Genomic DNA, 20,727 nt, shown 5'->3' with positions numbered 1-20,727 from the left:
AGTTGACATTCCCGACGTTGTTTGAGGTTCAGTGTCTTTTTGTCAGCCATATAATTTTTTCTTTTTGGGCTGCATTTGATCTGCACGTATGACATTTCTTTCAGCTTCACGTACACGTGTTAGCAGACATTTGCATACTGTACTGATGTCGTTAATGTTGTTGATAACGTAAATGTCTAGCATCACACGAAGAAACACAGCATAGCTGGGTAGTGAGATCTTTAACATGAACGTGATGGCAGCATCAGCATGATGAGGTGGTAAGACAGCTTGACAGGGTAAAGCACTAAAGCGCCGCTGCATCACTCTCGCCAGATAGACCTAAAGCAAGAATTAACACCATTTTAAAATTTGGATCTTCATGCTTTTGCACTACAAAGCGGAGCGAAAAGATTTCTCCGTGTTCATGTTTTGTTTGCAACAACCTAACTAGCTGATGGTGTATTATTTTCTCCTCGTTATTATACATTTATCAAATGAATATATGTCTGTTAATTGCGCTAAAGGAAATTCTAGAACACAGTATAACTTGCTCAAATGTACTCAAGTTATGCTTTGTTTAATACCGATTTGTTCCCCAAAAGCACCGCAAGTGAGAATAAAATTTCTGATGAAAAACGTTAAACCCAAAAACGTAGAAATTAAAAAAAAAATATTATATAAGATTATTATTAATATTAAATTAAATTAATATTAAATATTGATGATATAATTAATTAATGAGGTAATTTTTGTTCTCCCTCTTTAATATTCTACACTATTGTCTTCATTTGCAGAGCACAATGCCTGGCATTGTGGGATTTAATAGATGTGTTAGAATGAACAAAGCAGTTCAAAGTGAGCGTTTTGGGCCTTTTTACGATGTGGAGGGAAACCAGCGTGACCACATTGCTCTGGAGCTGGGTTTAGTGTCTGAACATGAACTTGCTCCCTGCTCTGGCCTCGTTCTGCTCTCCTGCTCCTGCTCCTGCTTTTTCTCTTTTTCGTTTGCTTTTCTCCACGGCTGAATTATCCACAATGCGTGCGTCTATTAAATGAGCTGGAAGCCCGGTTTGTCTTTCTGGGATTGGTGTTCATGCTGTGCTGTAGGAGTCACTGAAAGGTCAACACTGCTATCTCGGGCAAGGCAAATTTCTTTTTTTTTATGCCTGGCTATTTTCTATTTTTAAGCTTTGAACGTAAGCAGGAAAGCCTTCGACTTATCTAATTTGCAGTTTAGACACAACAACTAACGAACCCTTTCACGCTCCACGAACTCTTACCACAAAGGTAAACCCGTTCCATGAGGCCACCAAGCCATGTAACCATGGAGGCTAAAGTCTTGTATTAATAAGCAAAGTTTATGAGGTGATAGAGGTTTGGTATCCAAGAAACCTTCCTCATTTGGCAGGCTGTCGTGGTTCCAGCTGAAGGCCTAAAAATGCATCCCTTTTTGTGACATAATGAAGTAAATCATCCATCAGGCTGTTTAGCAGTTTAATTCTCACATGTGTACCTCGAGCCAGAAGTAAAAATCATTAACATGGTAGTTTACAGAGTAGAGCTGTGTGAAAAGTAATGTTTGTGTGTTCCCTGCTAAAACAACTTTGTACACATTTGCTGCATGTGAGTAATAGTATCTGTCATTTCTAAAAGCCATAAAGAGTTCTGCCAACACAGCTGGGTAAAACCAGGCAAGTTTTTTTCATTCGCAATGAGGAAAATGGCACCTTTGGCGTTCCAGATTGACGAGCGCATTATCACGTGTAGAAAGGAGCTGGAAACTTGGAGCCTTGTCTAATATTGTGTATGGCAAATATGGCCAAGTCTTTCTTTCATCGATGCTCTGTCTCACTGAATCATAATTTCAAGCTATTAATTCCTTCAGCTGTAAATCCTGGGATTTGGACTTTTCACAAATTCGCTTTCGGAGACAAATCGTGCGCGACTTCCATCATAATAGGTTAAACTACAGACCATGAAATGTCCGGATATCATATTCAGTTTTTGAACTTGCACGTTTTATGGTTGCTTTGTTTCAAAAAGTGAAAGACTAGATATTTATTAACTTTCGCATTCTTTCAGCTACACAGTGCACTTTTCCTATGGGTTTATTCAGGTTTATTTTAAAGCGGTGTACTGCACAGGATTGGGGTCTAAAGCTCAACACACAAGTGAAGCTACAGAAATACTTAACATTGTTTTTGAATGGGAGAGTAAGGCCCCAGCCTTCAGCAAGCTTTTGTGTCTAAATGAAACTGCAGTGTATTCAATAACATTCACTGTTCTAGACTCAGGGTGCATCCAGGATTTTTAACAACGGTTATATTGTGTTATATTTGAATTCTAACTCAGCTGTTTATAAGCTCCCTGGGCCTTTACTGCATCCACAAATGTCAATAAGTTGTGAAGATGGATACATATAATCTAAAACTGGATCAGTTGTGAGTAAGGCTGCTATTTTTATTTATTTTGCTTTATTGCCGTGCATATCAAACACAACAAATCAAAATTCCTGGATGGCTGTGTGTGTGTGTGTGTGTGTGTGTGTGTGTGTGTGTGTGTGTGTGTGTGTGTGTGTGTGTGTGTGTGTGTGTGTGTGTGTGTGTGTGTGTGTGTGTGTGTGTGTGTGTGTGTGTGTGTGTGTGTGTGTGTGTGTGTGTGTGTGTGTGTGTGTGAGAGAGAGAACCTGATGATTTTGATTTATCAGCAGAATCGGTCGACATCAAACAAATGTCAAACTTGATACACCAAACTTGGTAGCAAGTGATCTGAACTGTTCCCAGTCTGGGAAGATGCTCCTTGTGATGTAATTGTGTGACAGGACTGTTGTTATGATAGTGAAGAGAAGCATAATCAATTATTCAACTAGAATAATGACAGAGAGAGAGAGACAGAGAGAGAGAGAGAGACAGAGAGAGAGATTTTTTAATTATTTTCTGTATACTTGTGTAAATAACCTGTAGACAAGTGATCACACATTACACAACCTGGAACTTGTTGCTAAACATAAAGGAAAACAAGCACTGAATTATTGATTAAATTGACTACTGGCCCACATTCCATGAGTCCAGCCAAAAAATATAAAAAACAAAACAAAACCAAGAGACAAAAAACATTTGATACACTCCAAAACTCTGCAGTATGCCTGAATAATTAAGGAAGCAAAAAAAAAATTGGCACACTTTTTGATTTCATGTTCCAACTTTTGACTGCTCCAAAATTCTGCAGACTAGACCTGGATAAAACCTGCAATGCAACCCCCATTGCTTAAAGATAAATAAATAATCAAGGTATAGAGGTTTTATCAGTGGTGACCCCCTGATCATGACTTCATGACTTCTCTAGGCCCGAGCAAGGAGGAATCTGTACCAGTGATAACGGAGTTTCCGCATTCTCTCTCAGCCACTTCCTTGACCATTGTTTGTGCTCGACTGATCTAAATGCTGTGTGTACACATGGTGATATCTCCAGTGTTAAATAACACAAACCACATGTGCTCAGTGGATTAAAATGTGTTTGAAACCAGGCTACTTTCTGTGACTAAAGTTGTAATAAAAAAAATGGAATCAAACTGTTACCCGTTTGGCATATGCAGTTTTTCTGTTTTGATGAAATGCAAAACTGCTCATGACCCTGGGAAAACCATTCCTACAGTGAAGCACGGTGGTGGGAGCATTATGTAGAGCGTTACTCTTGGCTGCTTGTTTTGTTTTCTGATTAATGCCTGTCTTTATCTGGTCGCTGACCTTTTGATGGATGGCTTCTTCTAGACAGAAGCACGGCCATATACTTTCTAAATTTGGGTAAAAAAAATCTTGATTAATACTTAAGGGTATATTTTGATAGCTTTTTATATATATATATATATATATATATATATATATATATATATATATATATATATATATATATATATATATATATATATGCTACATGCTCGGAAATGTTCTCTAACAAACTCTGTGTTCTTCCAGCAACAGGTGTAATTATTTATTTGCACACAGGTGGACTTTATCCAACTCTTACGTTTTCTCGGAAAAATTCTAACGGCAAATATTATTGCGTTTTATTTGTGTGTTAATTAAGTCCATTTAAATTCCCGAACATGACAAAATGTGCAATAGTTCAACTGCAGCAAAACATATGCAAGCCTCTATAATTTATCTCCGATTGCAAGCTGTAATTCGGTCTTTCGCATTTCATCAGTCCTTCTGCATGTTTTTTTTTCCCACTCAAAGCTGAGAGCTCTTAAAGATTTTAGCGGCTGGAAATATATAATTTACAGTAGAGCTGGAACTTAAAAAACTTCTTTATAGGCTACATAAAAGGTAACAGTTCCAAGCTGTTGCACGATGTCTCTGAATATCTTCTCCAGCTTTATTGCTCCTTCTTCTAACGTTTTAGAGGCCGAGCTCTTGAGATCTGGGAGAGCCATTATGAAACATCTGTTAGTCTGTGGCTGTGTGTGTGAGAGAGAGATGTGGGAGTGTGTGGATGGAAACAAGCTGACTGAAATCACTGGCAGCGTGTTTGTAATCTGATTTCTGCAGTGCTGAACTGATAACCTCGGTGCAGTATCGACGTCAAAGATGGCGGAAGCTACATAAACGTTATGCAAGGGTCTGTTGTTCAGAGCGGACGGCCCAGAATGCAAACATTACAGCACTGCTCTGAGGTTAAATAGTAACCTGTATGTGTGGAGCTGTGGGAGACATGCAATACTATAGACTTCTCAGTGTAAGTTTTGAAGATTGCTATTACCGTTGAAGGATGATAAAGAATACGATGATTAGGATTATGATGTGCTGCAATGCAATGCTATTCATGTGCTCCATTTGTGCAATTGTGCAATCACAGGGACTGGCAGGCACTAAGTAGGGATGGGCCGGCCTAATTTTAGCCTAATTTTAGCATTTCGATATCAGTAAGAGTTATTGAGCTTATATCTGGCAACTCAGTTAGTAGTGGTTTGTCAGTGTTTTTGCTGCTGGAAAATGTTCCTTTTGTTTAGGTGTAAAATGGAAACACATGGAAAGCTTTGCTAAATATCAGCTCAATGTTTCAGCTGTTGTAGCATATGATATCTAGAATTTGTGATGGTGGGCACAGTGGGCTTCACTTGGTTATGCATCCTTTGCTGGGATTAACAAGCAAATGGACTACACTTTATCATTGGGTATTGACAGTAGTGATAGAAATGATTTTAGTGACTTGGTTCTTTGAATGTTGTCATCAGAACGAATGAATCTTCTTTTGAGCCGTTTAGTTCACTTGTTTATTTATTTTTTTTATCAGAAGTCAAATAAAATGTTAACGTTTTTAATAAGCAGATCCCCCAACACGTCTACATATACACAAACTTTGACTATAGCTCCAATAGAAAATGAACGAATCATTTTTTGAGACTATTCATTCTACTAAGTCACATAAAAGACTCGATCCAAATGAATTAATCGTTCATAAACGACCCATCATTCATTGACTGCACCCAAGCAAGACTTCCTTTACAGTTCAGGAGTTTTTTTCTTGCTATGAGGCCACACCTCTTTCACTGGTACTGAAAAGTACACAAGACACAAAACAAGACACAACACATGCATCTAATGTGATACATAAAGGAGGCATGACGGAGCCATAGATCTTTTACTCAGACCGGCTGCTAAAGACGCATCACTTACTTAGTTTTGTAGATATATGGACCACATCATCTTTACTCAGACCAGCAGGCATAGTGGCCACCTATCCTTTGGACTGATGGCACAGAGGCCACACCTTATTTACTCAGACAGAAAGGCACATAGACAATGCATCTTTTATTCAGACTGGCTGGCAAAGAGGTCACACTTCTTTGTAGAGGATGACCAATAGTGGATTTTATTTATACCAGTAGCTAGGTTGGATCATACTTGGATTAATAACTGATTCATTAATTAACTGCTATAGTGAATAAAAAAAAAAACAGTAAAACTCTAAAATAGTACTGAACTTTTATTATACAAATAAAGAAAACTAACAGTATTGAATCATGAAAATGTGCTAAATGAAATAAATATGAATGTATGAATTAATAAATGTAATAGCAATAAATCAATTATAAATAATTAATCGGAAATAGCGCACTTTCCGTTCACATTGTGCTCTCTGTGCAGCTCGCAGTCTCACATGTAAAAACAAACAGCACTAGAGCCCGCTCTTATAATGACCGCAGCCACCAGAAGACGCTATGGATTTTTTCCGTTAGCTGACCGTTTCAGCAATCAACTGCAAAACCGATGGATCAGTCGGCCGCTAATTCATTATTACTGAGACTAACAAACACAGAAGCCATGCATTCATTGCTTGAATCTCTTTACCCAGACTTATATCTCCAACCTATAACAGAATTTGAATTAATGTGACAGGATCAGACATTTTGAAACCCTTGAACATTGAACATGCAGATCTGTAGTTTAAACACTTTTTTCCTAAGTTCTCAGTCTCTGGGTGAGAGAGTGAACAGACCAAGGGTAAGTAAGAGCGTGTGTGTGACTGTATACAGTCTAACCGCATTCTGAGCTACTGCGGCCGTGCTGTCATTTTGACCAGAGGCCTGGCTGCGTATCTGTTACTGTCCCATCAATCTCCCTCTGTTTTCTATTACTCTCTCTGCACTTTCTCAGTGTTGTACAGAGTGACTCACGTCTCTGAGACAAAACTTTCTGCGCCGCTTCGGCCAACCTGAGCTTAGCTGCTAAACTAGACTCCGATCAAATGCTAGTGTGTCACTGTGTGGATGTAAACAGTGAGTGAATTTGAACCATGCTTGTCCTTGTTGAGCAGTGGCTGAGTCAAGGCACTGAATGTCATTCGGCTGATGACGAATTCTTTTGAATGCACCGAAAAAGGTAAAAAGTTCAGAAAGAGTAAACCTCTAAACAGGATTTCCCAGATTGTCGAGAGCACGTGTGCACATGTGTGAAACAGAGAGATAATGATTGGATATTTGATGCTGAGTGATCAGGGTGTGAGATGATGCTGCCCCTCAGACTCCTGCCATGTTCCACACTGTTACTTTTGGCTCTGCCTGTATGGGAACGTCAGTACCCCTCCTACATTCCAGCAAACCCTCTCACAGCTTCTCACACCCGAAGGCACATGGGACAACCCGACGTGTGCGTCTGTCTGGGAAAGCAGAAATCCTGCTGGAAACGTCTTTGCGTTTGTGGACCCCGATGATTTATCTTGTGCTGATTTTTCAGGTCAGAAGTCGTATTTCACATCAGTGCTTTGGCACATGTGTGTATCGTTCAAAATTGTATTTGCTGCAAACTTAATCAAATCTGGGCTGAAAGCTTGCATTCCAAAAGCACTACAAAGAGGGCATTTCTCACCGGAAAAGATCTCACGTGAGCGGCTGCAGTTTAAAGGCACGTAAAATACCTTGCTTTCAGTGCACCCTTTTTGAAGTTTCTTAGATCTTTCATGATCTGGGAATTACATTTCCAATATTGGCCTCATTTAACATTCATTAAGCATTTTGTAAATCGTTAGAAAGAGCCGTTACACAAGGTTATGTATTAGGTGTGTAACTAATGAACAGTAAACCTCAAGTAATCAGCTCTCAGTCATTGATAAAAAAGGACCTGCGTTTTTCAAATTTAGCAGTATATATTTTTTTATCGTTTTATTGATGCACTTAAATAATTTAACTGATCAAACAACTATGAAAATGCACACATCAGCTGTTTTGCCTTTGTTAAATAGAAGAAAATGAAGGATTTTCCTTCCAGGGATTCCAAGGTCATGGACTAGATGTCAAAAAGGTTGCTTTGATGTTGTCAATGATTGGAGTTCTGCTTCCACAGTGTGTGGGGTTGCAGTTGGACAGTCTCTGTTTAGCAAGCAGCTGTCTATTATGCTAACGCACACTCGTTCAAATAGAGCAGTCGCATTTTGGAGGGCGCTGTCAAAACAGGCTGTCCCACCTCCTCGGAAACAATAGAACCCAGATCCGAGCAGATGTTCTTAGGACCACCATGACCGAACTGCGGATAGTAAAACTCCTGAGTGCGAAAGGGCGCTCACCTGAGATCCAGGCCCATTTGGCCCTCGTCCTTGTTACATGCCTTCCGCTTGTTTAGGCTGGGCCTCTTTAACAGCAGAAGTATGGCGCTCTTTGTATGGCGCTTGACTGACTTCCTTTTCCCAACAGACTGCTTCAGAGTTTTCATTGTGGCTTTTTCCTCTTGTCCTCATAATGAGGTGAACTTTGGCTAAAGGGGGGGGAGATTTTCACGGCAGCCCTGTAAAAACTCCCATCGTCTTCCTTTCCTAATATGGTAGAGTCTGCGGTTTGACACAAGAACATGCATTTCCGAGTAAAAGTTTTTCTAAATGGTGTGAGGAACACGGCACACTTTTGTTACCAAGGAGAAAGTTAAAGGATCGGTGTGGGATTAGTTCAGATTTATTTGTATAGCACTTTGAACAAGACATTGTCACAAAGCGGCATTACAGAAATCTGATTTATAGATTTATATTCAAATCCCTATTAAAAGGTGCCAATGGTGAGGACGTGAAGAAATTCTGAGCTACAAATGCAAGCGATATAGTTTAGTTTTTAAATCATCACTCAAGAGTGCATACCAGTAAAGGGTTACAGCAATAAAAACAAGACAAAATGTCTGCGGGCTCCTAGAGAACATCTATTAGGGGTTTGTTGCGAGACGAATGCATTTTCACCAAGCTTGTTTATTCTGGTCTCTTTACAGCTGTGGCACGGTTTAATAGCAAAAACCCTGCTGTTTGGTGCACGGCTAGGAAAAAAAAGATTAAAGCCTGAAACACGTTGCATGACAGCAGTGATTTTTTTTATTAAGCTGAGCTTAAATCAAAGAGTTCTTCATATTGTTGCAGTGGAACTCTGTAGGTAAACTGCAGACGTCTGCTTCACTCATCAGACTCAGACCTGGTTTGTCTCATATGCCGAGTATTTTGTCCCAACACTTGGGAAATGACAGATCTCTCCAGTTACTTAACTTTGATCACTTATATCACTCAGTCTTTATGAGTTATTTAATACGTTTTCACTGGCGTAATGTGGTGCCAGTAACTATACAGTCCGTGTTACAGCCAGTTTGTAATGTTATTCCGAGTCCACTTTTGGCACTCCATGCCTAGCCTGGCATATACCAGCTCCACTCTGAATCCTCAGCTGTTGTCAGTAGAGAATGAAAAACGCTTGGACTTGGATGCCTCTATTTTCTCTTTGCCTTTATTTATGGACTGTGTAACGCATCATGTGAGAAGGTTTGAGTGGGTTCAAGCTGCTGAGGATATTTTTCTAAGCGAGGCAGAAGACAGTGATTACTTGCACACAAACATTTGTGGCGTTTTATATACAGCGCATTAAAATGTTTGCCATTCAGTGCGCAGGCATGGATCAATGTCTTTCACATCCAGCCTTGTATTGTTGTGTTTTCCTGGTAACCTAATGAAAGCCATCTAAAGGAATTCAATTCATTGTTTCTGTTCTTATGTGTTCACAGAGTGTCCAGTGTTCCCAAAGGCCCTGTTCCCAAGGTAAGTAATGGTTAATCTTGAAATAAATTGTTTGAGGTGACCATGACAAAGCATGACGCACTGCTGGAAGTTACACAGTAGGATCTGGTGGTTAGAGTTCACTAACAACCAGTGGATTTGTGTATCTAGTCCTTTATCAGAGCAGAGAACCTTCTCTGTAGACCAACATGAATTACTATTGGGTAGATTTAGCCAAGTAATGTTAGATTGGAAAGAAATTAAGCATCATCTCAGTAATAGTTTCACAAAACAAGCAGTAAAAGTTTGAATTGTTCTTGGTTTCTGACCTTTTGAGGTGGGTAAAGGGTAGAGGACAGCTGACAAATTGAGCATAACACGAATAAGCTATAGTCAGTAATTAGTGGGGCAATTTGCTAAACTTCCAAAAGGACTAAAAGTACAAATTGTACTTGCATTAGATTCTGACTTCTGGATCCTCCTGTGGATGCAGCATGCGCTATGCAGTTGTGTTGTCACTGGTGAGGCACATACTGTAGATCCATTCCTTCTATTATACAGCACTTGTTTCGCCATACATTCATATTAGGCATCATTGTAAGTAGGGCTGCAGCTATCGATTATTTTAATAATCAAGTATTCTACCGATTAGTTAATCGAGTAATCGGATAAGTAATACTTTTTCTTCATTAAAGAGCAATACAAAATATACAAGAGAAAATAAGACAGAAAATGAACTAGCATTTTGTTTCCTTTTTAGAAAAAGTAACATTTATATTGCTGAAATTGCAATCTGTGAAAGCTAAACCCATTTAGTGCATTTAATTGGCATATTGCATCAAAATACAAATATATCAATAAAAATATAAAAATCTATAAAAAAAATTTTTTTTTAAAGTAAACACGTTGTACAGTGTTTTCTTTATGTTTTAGTTTAAAATGATCCCAAACTTTGGAAACTTTCTGTTGTGTTCTCTGGTCCGTTTCTCCATATTTTTTTTACCCTGCACCATCTTCTGTGTTTACTTGATGGGGAAAAAGTGCGCACCTGTAAGTAAACTCTGAGCCCTGCGTACGCTCAACTCGGAAACACAGAAAGCAAGGGGAATCGGCGACACAGATATCGCCCACAACCTGTGCGTGGGGAAACCCCCCCCCAAAGTTCATAAACCACGTTCATAAACGAGACCCCAGAGCGGTCCAGAGTTTGGCGGATGGTGCTTCAGTAATAATGGTCTGAACATGTGTGTAGTTAAATGGACTAAACTAAGTATATAGAAGTATATAGAGTTAATTATTTGCCTCGATGCTTTTTTGTGTTTAAATTGTGTACAAGTTACTTAAGGAATCAGTTCAGCCATAATTGTCAGTAAATAAATGCTGTATGCCTAAGACAGGAGTGTTGCATTATCCTGCATGAGTTTGCAGTTGTGTGTGAGTGTTCTGCATGTGTGTGTTTTCCACCTCCCGCAGGAAGAATCACCAGAGATCATTAAACCTGTGCCCATCAGTCACCCACCTGCTCCTGCCCCTAGTGCCAACTCTGCCAACCCTCCCCAGAGTAACGCCTACAACAAGACAGCCCGCCCGTTTGGAGCGTCATCCAATTTTAGAGCAATCAGTCCGTCTTCTACTCCCGCAGCACCCAAAGCCTCCATCCCTTCTGCCTCCTCAGCTTTCACCCCTGCTGCTCCCTCCCAGCAACCTCCACCACAATCTGCACAAGGCCCACAACCTCCCTTTCCACTGGCCAGCAGCTCCACGTCCCGCACAGTCTCCTCTCTTAACCCTTCCTACAAACCCAGCTCAGCCTACTCCCCCTTCTCTCACTCCTCCTCCTCCTCCTCATCCTCTGGCTCATCTTCGCCAGCCAGAGTGACAGGCCCCGCCCCCCCATCTGCTCCCACCGTCCCACCGCCTTCGGTCTATAACACGCCAATTAATTTGTACTCCAATGAGAACGCATGTGAGGTGGCCATGGGTCAGAGGCGTGGCTTGCTGGACCAACAGGGTGGAGTGGAGCATCAAAATGGGTAGGTGGAGTCTATCGTCCTTAGCCCTGAATCATCTCTACACTTTTCCTTCCTCAATCCTGCCTCCTTCCTTAATCCTGCCTTCATCCTGTCCTGCTCTCTTAACGATGAGGGTTTTTTGAGTTCATGCAGCCTATTAATCTGTTCAGAATTTGGCAAATTAGGTTTGAATCTGTTTTCCGCTGAATCAGTAAACAGAAAGTTTGTGTTACATTTTTTTAATTGATTTGAAACAGAATGAAGGAATCAGGGTGGAAATCTGCAGACATTCAGCTACATGAAAATCTTTTAGAGCAGGGCACTTAACCATCAGCTGCTTGGATAATGTCCAGTCGGGTGCAAATTCCTTTGGGCAGTAGTGCTACCCAAAGCAAATATTATCATAATTATTAACATTTGAGAAGCTTTTGAGGTAATTATGTGTTTTTGACTGTCTGGCAGTATTTCCAAAACCTGAGCCATGTAGGTAGGAAATGCCTGGATGGCAGCGAACAAGTCTGAATATGCATTCAATAAAGTTGGAGCATTTTTTCGACAGAACACATGCAAGTTCCCACAAGTCATTTCACTGAAAATATTTTCACTTCATTTGCGCTTGGTGCTGAAACAATTGAATATGGAAACCTGAGCATTTATTCCAGGAAGATCAAGCTTGTGGAAATAACGGAAAGAATCTCAAATGGAGTAACTCTAAAAGCAATTTGCATTCAGTTTTGGTGAGTCCTAGAAGTAGTAAGGATGCCGTATGGAAGAAGCTCATTCATTCCACTCCTGAAGTCAACAGGAAAAAGGAAATAGGTCACATTCTGACTTTAGACTAAGAGGCTGCGCTCCTCTGATTGATTATCCAGCAGCGAACCGTACGATAACCTCTCCACTTTCATTTGTCTGTCTGTCTCTCTTTGTTTGTCTGTAACCAGGCTGTACATCTTGTCTCAATCTGCAGGCCTGGATGAGAAACTCAGCGAGGCACTTCGCGTCGCTAATGCTTGCCTTTGTCTAATTGGTGGTCTGCTTAACATCATCTGTGCCCCCTTCTTTGAGAGTGCATGCACTTGGCTCTAATTAGGGAACAAACATGGCCACAAATGGAATTTGTGTGATCTTTCGTGCCAGACCTTCAGGGTTGATTAACGTGAGGATGGAAGACGAACAGCCGTGTCGTTAGTGATATTGTGTCTAACAGGGGAGACGCAGCAGCAGATCCACTCAGCACATGCAAACGTGAGTGACGCAGAGTCTGCGTGTTTACAGGAAAACAGACGTCCATGTGTGTATAGTTATGGCCCAGTGAGGGTTGTGGGCGGGGTGTGGTGGTGGCACACCTGGGTAGTCCTTCCTGTTATAACTCGAGGGGCCTCAGTTTGTCCCCTTTCCATTGACCTCAGCTGTATAGAAATGGCTTGGAAACATGTTTGTTTTTGTAATGTGTTTACAGGAAAACAGAGTCTATATGTGTATAGTAATGATGAGATGTGGACGAGGTGTGGCGGTGCCAGACCTGTGTAGTTCTTCCTGTAGTACCTTGAAATGTCCCCCTAATAATGCCTACTAGAAAATGTGTGTTTTTTTTTTTTTTTTTGTAGTGCCCTCTTTATAACCCATGTGAACCTATTTTCCCGTGGTTCATCAGGGGCATGGCAGGGACTTGGTTATGTGTTTGACTTTATCGACGAGGCCTGCATCTCGTCCTCGAACGCTTTTCAGGAACTCCTGTAACTTCTCCTTCCACAAACTTCCAGCTGCGTTTACCAAGTCGGCCAATTAGTGTCCAGGGAGGAGCCACGGTGCTGATGTTTGACTCGTGCAGCCTCTCACATTAAAGTAATTCATCTCAGATGTTCCCGGAGGTGCTCTGTAGTGCGAGTGTGTGCGGCGCCCCAGAAGGCTTTGTTGCTGTTTTGCTTCCTTGTTGTCGTTGGCAATTTAAAGTTTCGAACAAAGCGTTTTTTGAGGCTCGCACAAAACCCCCCCACATGAAAACCAGATTCAAGCTAAAGGATTAGTGGAACATCTTTCTGTTCCTTTGTGCGAGCTGGGAACATCCTGTTTGCTTGGTTAAGCGAAGTAGAAGCATGTGTGTGCGAATGAGAGCGTACTAACCCGATTTTCTTCATGCGCACCCTTCCTGCAGTTTTATAAGTCTTGTTCACACGTCTGTTTCGCTCTCTGTTTCCTTCTGTCTCTCTCTCTTCTTTTTTTGTTTTCCCCTACAGGAGGAGCCAGTAACAAAGTCAGTGTTATTGCTATACTGGTATCTGTTTGTGCCTGTGTTTGAGGTGTGACGTCATTAACCGATTCACCCCAGTTAACTCTCGAAGCATGAATGTACTTGTCTTTAGCGCACTTTCCTAACTGGCATTATTTCTCCTTACCATTCCTTCCATTATCTCATTCGGTTCTTGTGTGGTCAGTGCTTGTCAGAGCACAGCATGTGCTCACGTCAATCCTTCTTCGTCCCTGTGTGTTTTTTCAAGGCCTGCTATTAATTATAGTACACAATGTGTGTTAGCACGGGTATTAATAGTGTAGCTGTTGAGCACTCTGACATTTTGAGTATGCATGTGTGTATGTATGATGGAAGGGAGCACCTAAGAAGTGGTTTTATTAGAGACAACAGTGAAATCTGCATGCAGTGCTGCCATCTTGTGGTTATTGATGCAATTCTACCTTCAAACTGGAGAGGGGGGGGGGGGGGGGGTAGGACAAATTCTCAAAGAAGGGCCTGTAAAAATATAGTTTTTTAGTTACCGCAGTTACACCTCATCATTAGCAAAAATTCTATTAATTATTGAGTCCTTATAGCTTTTAGCCTGCTTGACTACTCACTTCAATTCAGTGGGTTTAATTTAAACCTCAATAACTCACAGTCTGTAATTAATGTCTGCTCGATCGTAGTGGTTTTTGTCAGTGGAACGCTCAGGGATAAAAATTTTATGGTACTAATAAATAGACAAAATATTATTGCACACATTTACGTTATGCACTAAATGTATTCCTACAGATGAAAAATTTACTTTACAGTTAAATGGGTCCCTGGTTACAAAAACAGAATGCTTGGTCTAGCATTAATGCCAAAGAGTCACAGTGCACTTGAAGGCCATACTCCATAATGTCTAGGAGGGGGAAAAAAAGGCTTCATAACAAAAACTAAAGAATGAAACGTTTAGCGTCAGATGTGCCGATTGAGTAAATCCATTTTCAGCTTTCATGAGCTACTCCTTTATGTTGACTTTAAACTCAAACATAAATACAGACTTCTGACATATTGATTAACTGACTGTTATTATATCCATCTCTTACTTTCATAGTGGGCCTCACAGTATTCTTAAGTAAGTGGCTGCAGTTTGTTATTTGGAATAAAAAGAAACACTTATTGATCGACACTCAAAATTCTGACCCTTTTCTCATTTCCTGCTTTTCTGCTTTCTGTCACGTCTTTGTAAACTCCGTCCCACAGAAAGACTCCGCCCAGGTAACAGGAATAACATGTCGTGATTTAGTGTTGACCTTTGTGTGTGTGTGTGTGTGTGTGTGTGTGTGTGTGTGTGTGTGTGTTTTTTTTATATACAAGGATAATAAGCGTTTTCTTTCTCGTACATTAGAGGAGTTTGTGAAATATCATCATATTTTGATTTATTAATGAGCGACACACTTCTCTGGGTTTTTGTCAGAGTTCCCAGGAAGCCCATTGCTGAGACAGAGCTGGTAGTCAATCACGGCTCTCACCTGAGCGACTCCAGTAAAAAGCGGCTGATCGAGGACACTGAGGACTGGCGCCCACGCACTGGAACCTCTCAGTCCCGCTCCTTTCGCATCCTGGCACAGATCACAGGCACAGAGAACGGTCAGTACCAACCTCGGCTCATAAGCCAGGGTTAGTGTCCCTGAAAGAGCCGTAAAGCTTCCCCCTGCTGATACTTTCAGATGCTCAAGCAGCTGCTTCATTTCCTGTGATTTGTGTCAAGCAATAGAAGTTAAACATGCGTTTATTATTTTTTTTATTGTCAGTTTCTCACACTTCTTTGTATTCCATTTTGTATTTCCCCTGTCGTGTTGCTCACTGAATTTTCTGTGTTCTCTGTTTCCTTTTTGCAGAACCTGCCCACGAGAGCAACAGTCCTGGAAAGAAGTAAGCATGCTCTTGTGATTCGTTCGATAAAGGGTCCCATGTTCTTATGCACGTGTTTTTACGCATTATTATTTTCCCCACTGGTTTGCCCTAAATGTGGCAATTTAGACAGATTGCACCTAAATTGTTTGTCAGTCTTCTAGTTTGTCGTCTTCTATACACCGATTGGTCTATACTTGGTCTATACATGTTGAACAATACACTGGGTCTAACTGCAGGTTGTGAGTAGGGAACTGAAGAAATGGTCCACGCAGACCACAATGTTAGCACGAAGAATTATTAGAGCAAGTAATTTGGATTTGTGTCATACCTGATTTGGGTCAAATAAAAAATAAATAAATCCATTTAAATGGTGCTTGTTAGTGTGAATATAGATTCATATTGTCTGCCCGGATGAGCGAGTCCACTGTTGACAAGTCTGGAATTTACATCTTCACTTATCGTCTTAATTTCTCTAACGATCGTTGTGGAATGCAAACCGCACTGGAATGCAGTCCCCATGGGTAAATAATAAGAATTGTGGGTAATCAGGGAGCTGTACACAAGAAGAAAAATGCATGGAAATGGAAACCATCATGAGTCAGTGGGTCTGAAGGCTAGAGTCTTGTAAACAACACTGGCTAGCGTCTATGCTGCTCGTTTCTGAATGTAATTGCTGTTATGAAGATTTATTGGTACTCGGGAGGCATGGATAAGCGAGCCATTCCATATATAGGAGTGTGTTGAGTTTCACAAAAGCTTGCCCCCGTGTTGTCGCATGCTTAACACAGTATGATTTGGTTTGTACAGCATTGCTGAAAAAAGTAACATGTCTTCTCCTGTTTCGTGTCCTCTGCTGTTGCCTTTCTATCGTGGGACATCAGGGTGAACAAAGTCGACCCTGAGGTCGTACGGCCCATGTACAACAAGCTCCGGGACTGGCATCACGGAGTCTCAGCTCGGGTGCTCAATGTCCAGTAGTCACGTGACGCTTCATCCTGTTTCCCCTCTGCTGTGTATCACCCTCACTTGGCTGCACTACACCTTTCATTTCACACATGACTGATTGTTCAAAAAGGCAGTTGAAAGTTATTTACATTTTTTTGTGGTTTATGTGAAAGTCAGTGAAAATCAAGATGCAGGTTGCCATGTTATTAAAAAGAAAGCAACAGAAAACAAAGAGAATTTCTCTTGCATGATTTACATCTCAAATTGTTATTATTTTAGTCTAGCCGGTTGTGTTCGCTTCTTTTTCCCCTGTTTTCAATGTTTTCTGTTTTTCTTCAAATTTATTTTTAAAACTCTTCTCTGCTTTACTGACTTCTGTATCTGATTTCAAATAGTTGCAGTGTCTTCTGTGTTTCAATAAAGTTTCTTCTTTACTCTCTCTTTCTGAGTCACTTGTTCTCTCTTTCAAGGGTTCTTTCTTTCTTTCTTTCTTTCTTTCTTTCTTTCTTTCTTTCTTTCTTTCTTTCTTTCTTTCTTTCTTTCTTTCTTTCTTTCTTTCTTTCTTTCTTTCTTTCTTTCTGTTGATCTGTCTCTTTCTATCTGTCCGCTCTCAGCACCTTCAACTCTTCCGATTAAATCATGACATCATAAAAGTCGGAGCTCTTAGGGTAAGGTCGTGCAAAAGTCATGCATTACGTGGCTGGACAAGTCATAAAGAAAGGAACAATGCTGCCCAGCCTCATGTTTTGGTTGCCCAGAAACCTACAGGATAATGTCATTTATCATTCCATGCTAACTGTAATGCACATCATATATTTTGTTCTTACAGCGTGACTACCATATGGGAGGCGTGTAGCAATTCTGTTCATCCAGGAAATTGTCTCTTGCATGCCGAGATGTTTTTCTCTCTTTCTCTTTCTCTCACTCCTTCTCTCTCACTCACTCATCGCACGAAGAACCGCCAGCTCCTGTCTGGTCTCTGATGGAAAAACCGCTGTACATATCCAATATTTATTTATTGTCATGGATAAATAATAGATGAGCTTTCTCCTTTGGGCTGAGCAGCTCCTAGCGCTGCCTCTTTACACCCGTCTCTCCTGCCTTTATTCTCTCCTTGTTTTGTCCCCCCTGGCAATAAGAAACATAAAGAACAAAATGGAACATGTGGTGCAGAAGTAAAAGAATGGAGACAAGCAAAGCAATACATAACGTATTGGATCGGGCAGAGGTGGAACAGAACCAGAGGGTGCATTATATATTAATACTCCATTCGCTTTAATGCACTTTTGTCATGACCAGCCACAGGGTACTGGAGGGTGGACATGCAGTGCTGGCAATGTCCTCCAGATGGCAGTATGGTAAAGACGTTTTTCTTACCCTGGTTTTATCGATGCATGGACATTCTTGTTTTAGTTCGACCTCTAGCTCTGCCACAAAATGCTTTTCTAGACACCGGTAAATAATAAAGAAGTGCATTGTGTTCTATCAATGGAAAGTGTAGCAGATTAAAGTAAATATTATTATACTGCACTTAAACAATGTGTCCATGAAAGGGTCCTTTTGTGCCCCTGGTATAGTGTGTGAAAATCCACTCTTAAGCCCTTTGAACTATAAACACTCCAGAGGTTTGCACTCGTAATTAAAATCTTAGAAATATGAAACATTATCGGCAGCCTGTAGCACCGGGAAAGACAGACAGTCTTGACCTCATAAAAGACGTCAGTCAGCGCCAGACGTGCTGCAACCTTCGTTTCATTTTGAAATGAAGTCATATTTGTTCTTGAGAAATTTTTCCACATTCTGTAATCGGAAAGTGTGCGTTTCATTCATGGAAAACACTTGTAATACTTGGGAAGGGGTTCATGACTAAAGGGGTCCTTGAATAAACAGGATTTATAAGGTCCACGTTTATTCACTGTTTCAGCATCACGCATTTGGCCACACAGTGGAGTCCCGGGGAACCTTGGAAAATGTGATTGAAGCCATTTTATTTCCCACTCAGGGCCGGCATCTAAATTCCTTATATCAAGTTCACACATAAAAAGTACTGGTTATGGCGGCACCTCATGTAACCAGCTGCCTGTACATATGGCCACTACATGCCCAGGCCCTTCCAGTGCCCTACCTTAAACACGGCTTCCATGGTGCTTTCTCAGATACGGTTTCCCCTGCTGGCATTGGGCATGCTGGAACATTTTTTTTCCCTACTCCCATCTGTTTAAGCGGTGCTGTAGATTTCCCATAATGTGCATTGGATTGTTGTCTTTAAACAGCATTATGAAAAGAGCAGTACATATGGACTGTTACTTAAAAGGTTTTTATTATTCTATTATGTATGAGGACAGGTTGTAAATATTGTAGCGTTAGTTCTGTTTTTGCAAGGCAGAGGGTGGGACATGAATGGGGGTTGGTTGTTGGGTGGGAAACTGGGGCAGTAAACTGCTGGAGTGAAGTCAGTGCCAGCCATTTTTGTTGGCACTTGGTTTCTTCATTAACAAACCATCTGGGACTGCTGGGTCTATTGGCCAGATTTATTTGATCAATCTGGTCAGGCTTAGATTCCTGAATGGGCCTAATCCAAAACACATCCCCTGTAATTGGCTAGATTGGCTAGATTGGTATTAATTGCTTATGTGGAGACCAGCTTCTAATTCGGTTCATAAAGACCAGGGTTGATATAGTTTCCTGTCATAGGTAATTGCTTTATAGTGTTTTATAAGTAAGTGTTTAATCTTTTCCTGTATTGGCTCAGACAATCTTCATCCGTTACTCTTTAATTACAAAACCCCCATATGCCGTTCACCTTCACTCACGACGCCATTTCATTATGTTTGATGAGAAATTTATCATCATTTTACTTTTATTGGCTATTGGTGATTCTAACATTGGAGTAAATCATTTAACATTTTACATATATATATATATATATATATATATATATATATATATATATATATATATATATATATATATATATACCGTATATACACACACAGTGGAACCCCGATATTAGCGACCTCGATAGTTCGCGACTTTTCATTTGAAAGCGGACTAAGTGTAACTCGTGAGTTTGTACTAATAAATTACATAAAAATGTGTAAAAAACTATTTTATTATTGTATTATTTATTTAAAGTAGTGAATAAAACATTTATGACAAGTAATTCACAATTACTGTGTTACTCGCGAGTATCGAGGTTGCACTATATGTGTGTGTGTGTGTGTGTGTGTGTGTGTGTGTTTATATATATGTATGTGTATATATGTATGTGTATATATATGTATGTATGTGTGTATATGTGTATACGTGTGTATATATATATATATATATATATATATATATATATATATATATATATATATATATATATATATATATATATATATATATATATATACAGTGGGTACGGAAAGTATTCAGACCCCCTTAAATTTTTCACTCTTTTTTATTTTGCAGCCATTTGCTAAAATCATTTAAGTTCATTTCTTTTCCTCATGAATGTACACATAGCGCCCCATATTGACAGAAAAACACAGAATTGTTGACACTGTTGCAGATTTATTAAAAAAGAAAAACTGAAATATCACATGGTCCTAAGTATTCAGACCCTTTGCTCAGTATTTAGTAAAAGCCCCCTTTTGATCTAATACAGCCAGGAGTCTTTTTGGGAAGGCTGCAACAAGTTTTTCACACCTGGATTCAGGGATCCTTTGCCATTCCTCCTTGCAGGTCCTCTCCAGTTCTGTCAGGTTGGACGGTAAACGTTGGTGGACAGCTATTTTTAGGTCTCTCCAGAGATGCTCAATTGGGTTTAAGTCAGGGCTCTGGCTGGGCCATTCAAGAACAGTCACGGAGTTGTTGTGAAGCCACTCCATCGTTATTTTAGCTGTGTGCTTAGGGTCATTGTCTTGTTGGAAGGTAAACCTTCAGCCCAGTCTGAGGTCCAGAGCACTCCGGAGAATGTTTTTGTCCAGGATATCCCTGTACTTGGCCGCATTCGTCTTTCCCTCGATTGCAACCAGTCGTCCTGTCCCTGCAGCTGAAAAACACCCCCACAGCATGATGCTGCCACCACCATGCTTCATTGTTGAGACTATACTGGACAGGTAATGAGCAGTGCCTGGTTTTCTCCAC

General features: G+C 40.4%; 1 protein-coding gene across 3 annotated transcripts in view; it reads left to right on the top strand.

Annotated features, from left to right (window-relative positions):
* pdlim5b (PDZ and LIM domain 5b) overlaps positions 1 to 20,727 on the top strand; it is a 57,603-nt gene that overhangs the window by 24,156 nt on the left and 12,720 nt on the right. For 2 of the 3 annotated variants that reach the window (XM_083568340.1, XM_083568339.1), the window contains 4 exons: positions 9,510 to 9,543; positions 10,975 to 11,534; positions 15,209 to 15,381; positions 15,633 to 15,666. In XM_083568340.1, the coding sequence (XP_083424466.1) occupies positions 9,510 to 9,543; positions 10,975 to 11,534; positions 15,209 to 15,381; positions 15,633 to 15,666 (801 nt within the window). Of the gene's footprint in view, positions 1 to 9,509; positions 9,544 to 10,974; positions 11,535 to 13,750; positions 13,768 to 14,845; positions 14,867 to 14,994; positions 15,010 to 15,208; positions 15,382 to 15,632; positions 15,667 to 20,727 lie in introns of all 3 variants that reach the window. The other variant, XM_083568341.1, reaches the window with a different exon arrangement.

The sequence above is a fragment of the Silurus aristotelis genome (genome assembly GCF_946808225.1).
Source record: "Silurus aristotelis genome assembly, chromosome: 18".
Lineage (NCBI taxonomy): Eukaryota > Metazoa > Chordata > Actinopteri > Siluriformes > Siluridae > Silurus > Silurus aristotelis.
This window is presented reverse-complemented; position numbering and strand designations above follow the sequence as displayed.